Source organism: Alexandromys fortis, unplaced genomic scaffold, assembly GCF_014885135.2.
Source record: "Alexandromys fortis isolate MF-2015 unplaced genomic scaffold, M_Fortis_MF-2015_v1.1 scaffold_112, whole genome shotgun sequence".
In the NCBI taxonomy this organism is placed as follows: domain Eukaryota; kingdom Metazoa; phylum Chordata; class Mammalia; order Rodentia; family Cricetidae; genus Alexandromys; species Alexandromys fortis.
Genome location: NW_026068013.1, coordinates 319,165 through 331,954, shown reverse-complemented (window position 1 = coordinate 331,954; position 12,790 = coordinate 319,165). Strand labels below are relative to the sequence as shown.

At 45.3% G+C, this 12,790-nt stretch overlaps 1 protein-coding gene and 1 pseudogene across 1 annotated transcript in view; one reads left to right on the top strand and one right to left on the bottom strand.

The window, feature by feature from the left end:
* Window positions 1-8,323: 8,323 nt before the first annotated feature.
* Window positions 8,324-9,502, bottom strand: LOC126513690 (GTP-binding nuclear protein Ran-like; annotated as a pseudogene).
* Window positions 9,503-9,913: 411 nt separating this feature from the next.
* Window positions 9,914-12,790, top strand: part of Birc2 (baculoviral IAP repeat containing 2) — an 18,557-nt gene continuing 15,680 nt past the window's right edge. Inside the window, exons 1-2 of the mRNA XM_050162205.1 lie at window positions 9,914-10,640; window positions 10,728-10,827. Of these exons, the coding sequence (XP_050018162.1) occupies window positions 9,914-10,640; window positions 10,728-10,827 (827 nt within the window). The remainder of the gene's footprint in view (window positions 10,641-10,727; window positions 10,828-12,790) is intronic.

The window sequence follows — 12,790 nt, the reverse complement described above, 5'->3', positions numbered from 1 at the left end:
CTTGACTGGAAATGCGAACAGAAGGAAGTGCTTTTGGTCTGTGTTTGCCACCATTATTTCTTGCAATGACATTTCCCCAGTCATACATGAGTTATGGTGGGGGAAGGGAGCCTTCGTGGCACTTTACTCAAGGAGAGAAATGACGGAGCAGGCGAGCTCTTCCCTGAAGGCCACCCTTGAGGTCAGAGATTTGGGGCCAATCAAAGGAAGCATGTTCACAGCTAGCTGTTAGAGCTTCAGTTGTCAGGTTGACACACCTGGGAAGAGAGATTCTCAAAGGAAGAGTGGCCTCCATCAGATTTGCCTGTGAGAATATCTGGAGCATTTTCTTACTTGCTAATTAATGTGGGACTGACCCACCATGGTGGTGGTGCTACCCTTAGGCAAAGGTCCTGGATTCTATAAGAAAGCGGGTTGAGCAAACCCAGAAAGCTGGGGCTAGAGAGATGGTTCAGAGGTTAAGAGCACTGACTGCTCTTTCAGAGGTCCTGAGTTCAATTCCCAGCAACCACATGGTGGCTTACAGCTATGTATAATGAGATCTGATGCCCCTTCTGACATGCAAGCATACATGGAATGAATGTTGTATACATAATAAATAAGTAAATCTTTAAAAAAAAAAAAGCCAGGCAGTGAGCAGTGTTTCTCCCCATCTCTGCTTTAGTTCCTGTCTCCAGGTTCCTGTGTTGACTTCCCTCAATAATGGACTGGGTAACCTCCAAGCAAAAGCAGATTTCCTCCCCAAATTGGTCTTAGTCAATTTTTTCTCAGCAACAGAGAACAAAGCAAGGCATGCAAAGAGCCTTATTTGACTGCAGTGGGAAGACAGTACGGCAAACAGGAAGTTCCTCACAAGGGAAGCCTTCTAGAAAGCTCACGGAGGCCCTGCTCAGACTCAGACTGGAAGAGGTGGGAGAAGTTTCAGAAGGAAGACTTTTGTCTAAGTGCGTTGAGTAACAGCAGGATGGAGTCTGGGCTGAAGAGTTCCTACGTGTTCCCGGCGATCTGGGTCTGGGTTGGGGATTTGCAGAGTTCTTGGTATCTTATTGAGAGTGAAATTAGTTGCAGGCCATTTGCAAAGTAGCAAGAATACTTTACTCAAAGTAAAGCAGGCAGGTGGCCCAGAAAGAAATGGTGTCAGAGAGGCATGCTCAAGGCTTGTCTGGGCTTCGAGAAAAGGAGTTTGGTTGAAAGGGACCTGGTGAGGGTTCCCTGTTTTGGCTGAGAGGACTTAAAGTGTCCCTTCCCATGGTGTATCTGGGTTTAATCAAATGAACACCCAGCATAAGATAGTAAATAGGGGATTTCCCCTAAACGTCCACTCACAGGATACAGTGTGCGTACTGGGTATGAACCCAAATCCGGTCTAGACCAAGTGGCCATCTCTCTTGTTTGTATGATGTGTCTTGGGATGTATCTGAATAGAAGGGGAACATTATCAAGAGATTGCTAAAGGAAGTAACTCATTTCAGTTATTTTAAGCAGGTGTGTGTGCAGTCTGAGGCAGAGGTTCCAGATGTATTATTATGTCTTGTTCTGGATCGGTCCTCTCATGCCGCCCTCCCTGTCTGTCCTGCCCTCCTCTCGCCGACTCGACTCTCTTGGAAAAGCCACACTCAGGATGGCGGGCTTGTGCACAAGCTTGGGGACCTGACTACAGGTCCCCAGCACCTAATTAAACTGCTGGACATGGCTGCACACATGCCTGGAACTCTAGTGATGCTGAGCAGAAGATGGGGTCACTGATACTTGCTGGCCGCCAGTCTAGTTCTAGGCCCAGAGACAGACCCTGTCTCATTTCTTGGCTTGCAGTTGTCAACGTTCCCTCAGATGAAGGTGTCCAGCAAAAATATATATGTTTTACACAAGAAGCTAACAATCCATTCCTAGCAAAATATTATAAAGTAAGACATTTATCCAAAACTGTTAATTACAACAGTGTTTGTGGTTGGAGACCACCCAAAATGCCTCTCAGTGGGAAAGGATCTGGAGATACAATATTTTTCCTTTAGAAAACTCATTCTAGTATTTTATTTGTAATGTTGGGGTTTGAACTCATTGTCTCAAATGCTATACCACACAGCCTAGAAATAGCCCTTCAATTTTATTTATTTATTGGTTTTCTGAGACAGGGTTTCTCTGTCACTTTTGAGCCTGTCCTGGAACTAGCTCTTTGAAGATCAGGCTGGCTTTGAACTAACTCTTCAGTTTTTAACATGGGCAATCTTTTGAATTTTGCATGGTCTTTGAGCCAGGTCTCTGGTAATCCCAGCCTAATTTACAAAGTAAGTTCCAGGACAGTTAGGGCTACACAGAAAAACCCTGTCTTGGAAGGAGAAAGAAAAGAAAAGGAAAGGTCTTGGCTCTGCTGCTTTCGTCAGGCAGAAAAGAGGAGGAAAGTGGAGGGCTCAAGTCACCTGTTCATCCCATGTCTCTCTGATTCACTAACAGGCCTCTGTCTTGCCTGGGCTCTGAGATCTGCACTTTGCATGGCTATCCAATGGTGGGCAGAGGGGACGATGGTAGCGTGAAGGTTGGTAGATGGCTGTGTCTTCCCTTTATCATCATTGTAAGCCGTGGTGGTTCACTGGCTGATGCTAGTTTGTGGTTCAGGGACCTCATTATTCCTCTGGTTCTTGCACATGCGCCCCCCCTGGTGGTCCCTACTCTTACTACCAAAGCCGCGGAGACAGGAACAAAGCTAGTTTGGAACTGGCTGCATATTCCAGGCTGGCCTTGATCTCTCAGCAATCCTCAACCTGAACTACTGTCCCTGGCTTTTAATTGCTTTTTAAATCAAATTGTTTAAGTTGAATATATTATGGCGTACTTATGCCATGTATCCCAGCACCTATAACATTCGCCTCTGTGAGCTTATACTGAATAGTCTCTGCAATTTAATAAGTGGAGAAAGGTGTACTACTAAGAACTTGAAAATTTACCTTTTTCTTTCTTTATTTTGTGTGCATTTTGTCTGTATGTCACTTGTTTGCAATGCCCATGGACATCAGAAGAGGGCATCGGATCCTTTGAAAATCTAGTCAATGGAGGTGTGTGTGGATTTTAGGAACTAAACACGGTCCTCTTCAAGAGCAGCCAGTGTTCTTAACTGCTGACTATCTCTCCAGGCCCTAGCTTTATTCTGTGTATGTATCTATCTATGTATATATCTATGTATGTATCTATATATCTATGTATGTATCTATATATCTATGTATGTATCTATGTATGTATGTATCTATGTATCATCTATCTATCATCTATCTATCAATCTATCTATCTATCTATCTATCTATCTATCTATCATCTTTCATCTTTGCATGTGCATAGTGTATTTTTAAATTTATTTTACATACCAACTACATTTTCCCCTCCCTCCTCTCTTCCCGTTCTGTCCCCCCCATCTCCTTCCTACCGCCCCCCCCTCCTCACCACCCATCCGCTCCTCAGAAAGAGGCAGGCCTTCTATGAGAATCAATAAAACATGGCATATCAAATTAAGGCAGGACCAAGCTCCTTCCCCGTGCATCAAGGCTGAGTGAGGCATTCCACCATAGGGAATAGACTCCAAAAAGCCAGCTCATGTGTCAGGGAGAGATCCTGGTCCCACTGCTAGAGGCCCCACAAACAGACCAACCTACACAACTGTCACCCACATGCAGGCTCCTTAGTTCAGGTCAGCTGTCTCTGTGGGTTTCCCTGTCATGATCTTGACCACCCTCACTCATATAATCAACCCCTCCTCCTTCTCTTCACCTGGACTCCCGGAGCTTGGCCGTGGATCTCTACATGTACTTCCGTAAGTCACTGGATGACAGTTAGGCTAGTCACCAGTCTGATTACAGGGGAAGTCCAGTTCAGGCACCCTCTCCACTGCCTCTGGGGTCATCCTTGTGGGTTCCTGGGAGTTTCCCTGGCACCAGGTTTCTCCCTAACTCCACAACTCTATCAAGATATCTCTTTCTTTCCTCTCCCTCTCTGTCCCTCCTGATCCTTCCCTCCTGATCCCTCGTGTTCCCATCCCCCTTCTCCTCCCCTCTACACCCCCGAACCCCCAGTTTACCCAGTAAGTCTCATCTATTTCCCTTTTCAGGGCATTCATGTGTCTCTCTTAGGGTCCTCCTTGTTACCTAGCTTCTCTGGCAGCTCCTGGTTTTATTTTTATTATACAACTTATATCGCAGAAGTCTTTTCAGTCTTATTTTTCCTTCAAAATTATCTTGAGTTGTACATTTTTGTATATAAAGATGAAATGACATGATAACCACCTCAATATTTATAAATATATAATATATAATTCGTATATTTCAAATATATATATACACATACAATTACCAGCTTTCCATGGACAATAGGGAAAGAATGTTACAAAATAAATGATTGGCCTTCAGGATTATACAGTATTTAAAAAGTAGTAAGTTCTTAAGCTTCTGAATTTTGGGAACTGGAATTTTCCTGTATATTTAGATTCTCTATCTTATGTTTTAGTCAGGACAAGAGCTGAAAAAGAAACATACTCTTGAATTCATTTTGCACAATTATTACTAGAGTCCCACAAGTATTAGGACTGTTTTTTGTAGCTTTCTGAAGTAGTTACTTGAATTAAACACTGGCACCCATGGGTATTTTTGGAAGTTAGTCATTGGTAGCCATGATACTCTTTTCTCTGTGTCAGACCGTGACACATCCTTTCATTTTACTATCAACACTGGGACAGGAGACTGCCTGTTCTGTGACTGACCCACTGGCAGGCGGAAATGATGGGGGAAGGGAAATGGGAAACGGTTCAGGGTCCTGGGATTCCCCTGGCTTCCTAACAGTGGCCTGTTATTTCTAAATTTTTGAAATGTTTGCCCTCTGGAGTTTCCCGGGGAGAAGATTTGATTTCAAACCCCACTTAGTGCGTGCACTTCTAATCCCAGCACGCAGGAGGCACAATTGGGATGCTAAATCCTAGGTCAGCCTGAGCCCTGTAGTAAAACTCTTTCCCAAACAAATTAAAAATAAAAAGCAAAGTCCAAACAACCAAAGAAAAAAAACCCAAAACACCCAACAGAAAAGGGCAGTGAAAAGCTTTGCAAAGTCCTTCTCGGTGTGCTTTGTCGGGGAGGGACGGCGGAGGGTTGGGGTGGGGAGACGGAGACGCCTGCGTGCAGTGAATCAAGGTTTTAATTTCCAGTTCTTAAGTGTATTCTTCCACAATTTCATCACAGGAATATGATGCACTTTGACCATACTCTCCCCATTATACATACTATTAACCCTTCTACTATTAACAACTATTAACCTTCCTCCAAACCAGTCCTCTGCTTTTTCCTTATCTTTTTGTTTGTGGCCTGGTGCTTTTATTAAAAAAGAAAATATGCATACTGCCTCCCTGCCCCAAAGACTCTCAGGTAGCCTCGGTGTGCTAGCCACGGCTGGGTTTGAACTCCTGGGATTCCAGGTAGCGCCACCAAGCCGGACAGTCGGCTTACCAATGTCAAAGCCCATCTTAAAAAAAAAAAAAACCCAAGTTATATTTATGCACATACACACGAGTGTAGTCCGTTTTCCTCAGGCGTTCCGAAGCCAGCTCACCCATCTGAGAGCCGCCTTCCAGGGCTTTTCCAGTGTGTCAGCTGCCTGGTTGCCACCCTTAAAGGTGCACCGCAAGTTTAAGCACACGAATCAAAGCCCCAAACACCTAGCTCGGGCGGGAGTTCGCGAACACCCAGCCGCGTTCGGAGTTCGGGCACTGAGGCCCGGATGTTCGGCTTCCAAAACTCCAACACGCAGGCGCGAGCGCAGGCACAGGCGCGCGCGATTAATTTAGCCCCTCTCCCGCCCGTCAACGCGGTGGCTGCGCGCCGTGCTGACGTCACCGCGCGTCTGCAGCGTCCAGCTAGCCGCGGGGGCTTTCGGGAAGGCTGCGGCTGGAGAGTTGGGTGCTGCGGCTTCCCGGGCGCCGGAGGCCCTGGTCCTGCGGCTCCGCGGTGAGTGCGGCTCCCTCCGCCTGGCGGGGCGAGCAGGCCGCCTTCGGCTCCCTGAAGCCAGCGCAACCGCTGTTGTGAGAGCCCTCTGTTCTCAACGCAGCGCGATCACCGCGCGCTTCCCCAGTCCTTGCCCTGGCAATGGCTTGCTTTCCAGTTTTGCTTTCTTTTTCTTTCGGTTCATTTATTCACTTATTTATTGTTAATTAGTTAATTCCTTCTTTTTTTGAGTCATCCCTGGCTGGTTTCCAACTTGCGACAATCCTCCTGCCTCAGTCTCCTGGGTGCTGGGAGTACTAGCATGCCCCACCACGCCCATCCCGCAAAGTTCTAAGCTCACCAGAGGTTTTGCTTTCACTGCCTTCCAACCGAGCCGGTTGTGCGGCACGGCGGTCACGCTATCGTATAGTTTACTGGTTGCTCTCTACTGTAGTGAGGTGAGAAATAACTCTGCGGTTTTATGGGGGAAACATATCTTTCTGACCTCCACTCTCCTTCAGTGTGCATTGAGAACGGGTGCTTGCTGTACTTGTAACACCCGGTGTGGGTGAGCCGTGCCTCAGTGAAATCCTTGTTGTCCTTTTTCCTTTTGAGATGCTTTGTGCTATAGTTGCTTTGGAATTGTTAGGGAATGATTGTCCTTAACGAGTTGTGTTAATGAGCCCTCCCAGATACCTTTATCTAGGCTAGCTCCATCCTGACTTGATCAGTTGTTCCCACTGGCAGAGCACCATCTCATCCTGTCTTATCTTCCAAGTGTTGAGATTGAAGTTGCAAGCAGGCTCGGGAATCTTTGTTTAGTTGCTGCTCTTCCTCCTCCTCCTCCTCCTCCTCTCTTCTTTTTTAAATAATTGCTGATGATTAAACCCAGGACCTTTTACCTTTATGATGGAGCTGCATCAACAGCTCTGCAGAATGTCTGTTCCATACCTACAGGTGCTTTTTGTCTTCAGTGAAGTGCCCTATCAAAATATCTTTAAATCAGAAAATAAAAGCAACCTAATAGTGTGGTCTAGCACTTGGGTGGCTAAGACAGGAGAATTCCAAGTTTTAAAACCATCTTCTTTACATTGACTTCCTAGCCAGCCCAGCTACAGAATGAGACCCTGTCCCTGCAAAAACAAAACAAAACAAAAACTAAGCAAAAACCTCAAAGAAAGATGCCCACGAAGTATGTCTAGCAGTAAATAAACAATAAATACAGTCAGCAAATGTGAAATTGGGGACCAATTCTTTTCCTGGGTGGAAATGTCCACCTGTCTTCAAAGTTTTACTTTTTACTCTGTATAAAGCTTGCATTTCAGAGACAATCACAGTGCTCTGGGAAGTGCTTTTCTAAGACTGGGTGGGTAAAAACTGCTGTAGTTAGGATGCATTAGCTAGAATGAGACAGTTTCAGGTATTATTGCATAAACTGAAGAGGCCATAATTGCTATGCAGTTAGTTTTCTAAAATACCTTTTTTTTTCCTTTCAGATTTGCAACACTGAAGAGTCTTCATTTCCTCCTGTATTTTTCTAGAAATAAACCCAGTCATGGAAATATGAAAAAATGTATAAAGAATCCAGTTTGAATTCCATGGAGTGTACTTTTGTGTATGAGTAGTTATATAAAATGTTGAGTTCTCAAAAAGAAGGCTAGTAAGTATGGTATATTTGTGCAGCAGAATTGCTGTGGTAAACTGGGTTGGTAGATACTACGGCAACTGAAGAAAGCTGTGTCTTGATAAATTGATTCATCCTTAATTATAACAGACTTAAATGAAGCCCAGGTGGACTTTGTAAAATGCAGTCTAGTTAACTTTACTAACAAGATACTGTCTGTCGAGCAGATGTGTTTACGTGATAGACACAGGACGGGATTTACCCGGTGAGAAGAATAGCAGTCTAAGCTCTAAACAAGGCCGTTCACCAGACACTATAGTCTTAGGGCTGTGTGTTAACTTCCCCAGAAGGCACCTGAGATTGTGTAACATGAGCTGTAGGAAATCAGCTCTTAGAAAATAGGACCATGGAGTGAGTTTAGTTATTTGGGTTTGATAGATAGAGTAGTTTGGATGTCGTATTAAAGTCCTTATAAGGGGAAAAAGCCTGCATATAATTTTTCCGATATAGTTAGCAATTGACTTAGTATCTAGACTTCATAGCTTTTTTTGTTTTTAGATTTTTTGAAATACAACTTTATTCTGATTCTAAACAAAAAGAATGGAAATGACAGCAGCAAGATTTTACCACTGACTGAATAGTGCGATGTGATGGTAGCAGTCTTATTTTTGAAATTTCAGGAAACAACTGTGTTCCAAACAGCTAATTATGCAAGTCCAAAAAAATGAAGGTATGTTTTTTTTAAAAAAAAAAAAAGGTATGTTTTAACTGTCGCATTCACTCCTTCAACATCCAGTGAAGTACACGATCTGCTTAGCTAAATACGCTGGCGCATGCTGTTCTGCTGACATCACAGGACAGTTGTCTATAAACTAGACTTCTGCCGCAGGCTCCAGCTTCACTCTCTCACAGGTCGTCATCCTCATCCGGGAGCACAGTCGTTTGAGCAACCCCTAAATCACGCTCCTACTGTGCTGACAAAGCTGGGTCCGTGACCACCTCCGGTGGGGCAATTAGGGTCTCCACGGGGCTCTCTGGCAAGCCAGAGGAAAGGCTTTTCAAAGTTGTAGTTACTTGGCAGAAATGTCTTAGTACTGGAGGTGGACGACAGTAGATTTTGCCTTCACTTTTCTGTCCTTAATATCCACTTTGTTGCCACACAATACAGTAGGAATGTTTTTTTTTCTTTTTTTCCTCTGATAATTTTTTATTACTTTATAGATAATAGGAATCAAAATTTCCACTTCCCTCCTCCTACTTCCCTCCTGCTCCCCCACTCACCCCGCTCCCCTCCAGTCCTAAGAGAGGGCAGGGTACTTTGCCATGTAGGAAGTCCAAGGCCCTCCCCCTCCGTCCAGGCTTAGGAAGGTGTACATCCAAATAGAATAGGACCCCCAAAAGCCAGTACATGCAGTAGAGACAAATCCCAGTGCCATTATCGTTGGCTTCTCAGTTTGCCCCCATTGTCAGCCACATTCAGAGGGTCCAGTTTGATCCCATGCTTGTTCAGTCCCAGTCCAGCTGGATTTGGTGGGCTAACGGGATGTTGTCACACACACGTACCAGATCTCTGTGCCGGTTAGGAACATTCTTGTAAGTAACTCTTGGTGTTACTACATCGAATGGCACACTGGGCTTGGATGGAGTAGCCATCGCGCAGGCCCCCGAACTTCTCCTGGCTGGCTGTGTCCCACACGTTGGACTTGATGGGTCCTTTGTTGGTATAGACAATGAGCAGGTGCCCCTCCACGCCCAGGGTGGCTACATACTTCTTCCCAAACTCACCTGTCCAGTGGTGCCTCACTAACGTCATCTTCCCCACCAGGACGAGCTTGAACTGGATCTGCGGCACTCCCTGGGCAGCCATCCTGACATGACGATCCTTCCAGAAGACTCTCCGCGCCTGTCCGAGTGAAGCTGACTTCATAACTTTTAATGAAAGTAAATTATGGGCGAATAGCTCTTGGGTTACCTAAAAGAGTTCATATGATTCCAGAGTCCTGAGTAGTGTAGGATCTTGGAAAATAAGAGTTGTCCTCTGTGAAGGTGAACTCACATAAATCCAGTCAGAGAGAATTCTACCTGGTTAGGAGCCTGTTTTTGCATTCTCTGTGTGGTTAGGATCTTACTTAGTGTGAACTGAGAAGCTTCATAGGGCAGTTTAAACTGTCAGAAATACTGTCTCTATTCATGCACAAAACTGTCTCCCAAAGAGTTGTTCAAGGTACTTTACACCAAAAAAACCAAAAAGATAATGGAAAATAGCACAACCTTACTGAATTGGACATAAGAGAGCAAAGAAAAAATAAAATATGACTTTTCCTGTGAGCTCTACAGAATGTCCACCTACTCGGCTTTCCCCACTGGGGTTCCTGTCTCAGAAAGGAGCCTGGCTCGCGCTGGCTTTTATTACACGGGTGTCAATGACAAGGTCAAGTGCTTCCGCTGCGGCCTGATGCTGGACAACTGGAAACAAGGGGACAGCCCTGTTGAAAAGCACAGACAGTTGTACCCCAGCTGCAGCTTTGTTCAGACCCTGCTTCCAGCTGGTCTGCAGTGCCCGCCTAAGGTCACAGCCCCTGTGAGAAGTGGGTTTGTACGTTCCTTACCTCTGGAGCAAGGAGGAAGTTACTCCAGCTCGTCCTCGAACCCTCTTCGCTCCGGAGCAGTGGAAGACTGCCCGTCCAGGACGAGTCCCTGCAGCTATGCCATGACTACTGAAGAGGCCAGATTTCTTACTTACAGTGCGTGGCCTTTAAGCTTTCTGTCACCAGCAGAGCTGGCCAGAGCTGGCTTCTATTACATAGGACCTGGAGACCGGGTGGCCTGCTTTGCCTGTGGTGGGAAGCTTAGTAACTGGGAACCAAAGGATGACGCTATGTCAGAGCACCGGAGACATTTTCCCAACTGTTCATTTCTGGAAAATTCTTCAGAAACACAGAGGTTTAGTGTATCAAATCTGAGCATGCTGACTCACACTGCTCGAATGAGGACGTTTTTGTACTGGCCGTCTAGTGTTCCTGTCCAGCCCGAGCAGCTGGCAAGCGCTGGATTCTACTACATGGGTAAGATGTTAGCGGAAAACTAGAGTTTTATTAGCTTGTTCATGGGAATACACATGAGTCAGTTTCTGGCGTTTTTTTCTTGTTTAGATCGCAACGATGATGTCAAATGCTTTTGTTGTGATGGTGGCTTGAGATGTTGGGAATCTGGAGATGACCCCTGGGTAGAACATGCCAAATGGTTTCCAAGGTAATTGGTTCTTTGTTTTATGTTGAGACAGGGTTTCTCTGTGTAGCCTAGGCTGTCCTAAAACTAGCTCTGTAGACTCAGACTGGCCTTGAACTCAACAGCTGCGGGCCTGCCTCTGCCTTCCGGAGTGCTTGGATTAAAGTTTTTGTCAGTGCAGCTCTTAACAGGTTTCAACTGTGACTAATCTTTGATCTCAGTAAAGACAGACTAACAGATGATCAGTATCACTAGATTTTGGTACATACAGTTCACTTATTTATCAGATATTTAGGTAATATTTTAGGTGCTATGGGTTATAATCTGTGTTGTGAGGGAAGAGTGGATAACCAGGACATACAGGGCAGTCAGGATCTACTATACTTAATGTCTAACCATTGTTCTGCTGGTTAGTATCTATCATTGCACACGGGGTCACCTGGGAAGAGGGACCCTCAGTTGAAGATCGCCTCCCTCACGTCTTAAAGCTGTCTACTATGTAAACTGATAACTTGATTTCAGCTACACAAAGTCTCTGCCTCTGTCCTTTCAGCATCTCATGGCTTTGATGTCACTACAGCTTTTTAAGTTGTGTATCCATTGTTTGTTTTTCATATGATAGTTGTAGCTATAGTTATTTCTAACACTGTCTTTAATAGGACAGGTGTAGCTATAATTGAAGCTGCAGTTATTTATAACACTGTCTTTAATAGGACCGTTGTAGCTATGATTGTAGCTGCAGAACACCGTCTTTAATAGGACCGTTGTAGCTATGATTGCAGCTACAGTTGTTTTAGCACTGTGCTGGGCTGGGGTAGCCACTCGACCCTGAGCCCCAGTGTTTTCCTCTTAACCTTTATGTTAGAGTTGGCTGATTTACACTCCACATTACAGTTTGGAGAAGTCTGGAGGTGTATTTGTATTTGTCTTCACCTGTAAATTTTTTACTTTCCTATGCTCTTGAGAATTGTTCGCTGTATTCTCTCATTATTGCTGATGGTATCTGTCTTGTTCTCTTGAAACTCACCAAGCTCCCTAAAGATGAGTAGTGTTAATTCCTTATTTAGTCATATGTAAGCACCTTTCTCTTCCTTCTTTTGAGTTCTTGGAAAATTATTGCATTCCTTTGTTGTTATGGTTTTTGTTTTGTTTTTTAAGTTTCTTGTAGCCCTGCTTCTTAGATTTTTGTGACTTTATTGAACAAGGAGCTTTAACTATAGGTAGGTGTGAGGGCTTGGGCTTGTCAGGGTATGGTAGACTCTGACTCGTTGGGAAGCCCAGTGCTGTAGTCTCCATGCAGTTCTATTAGCTGATGTCTTTGTCAGTGATGGTCTTAGAGATCTGTGTCCAGGGCAATAGCAAAGCTTTTGGTGGTGAGGCTGAAGACTTGATCTCTTCTGTCATGGAAACATCCTGGCCAATGGGATCCCTGTTGACACCCGTTGTGACTTGTGAGTATTCTCACAATAGTGGGGGCAGCTGGAGGAGATGTGGAGCACAGGTGCACAGAACAGCTGCAGGCTGGGCTTGATGAGCACAAGAACAGTGCGTGTAGGACACAGGCTCTGGCGTCAGACTGTTCTACAGCCCTGGAGTGCAGAGCATGGGTCAGGGAGGGAGGTGGTTCCTTGCAGAGTGTTGCAGGCCCTGCTCCTTTCCGCCTCCAGGGTCCCTTAGCAGTAGTGGTGGGAACTGGCCACTCCATGGCAGAGGAGCTTCTGAATCCAGCGCCAGTACACACTAGAGAGATTTTCGCTGTGACGCCTCATGACGTTGGTTGTTGATGACTTCAGTGGCAAAGGTTCTGGGTTTCTGCTCAAAGCAAGCCCCTAGGAGCCATGGTGGTTCAGCCTGCCAGACTACTGATCCTATGTCTGTCTGTTTCCAGATGTCTCCCCAGTGGGCCTTCTGTATCTTCCCTCCCCTCCTTCTCTCTCTCTCTCTCTCTCTCTCTCTCTCTCTCTCTCTCTCTCTCTCTCCTCCCTCT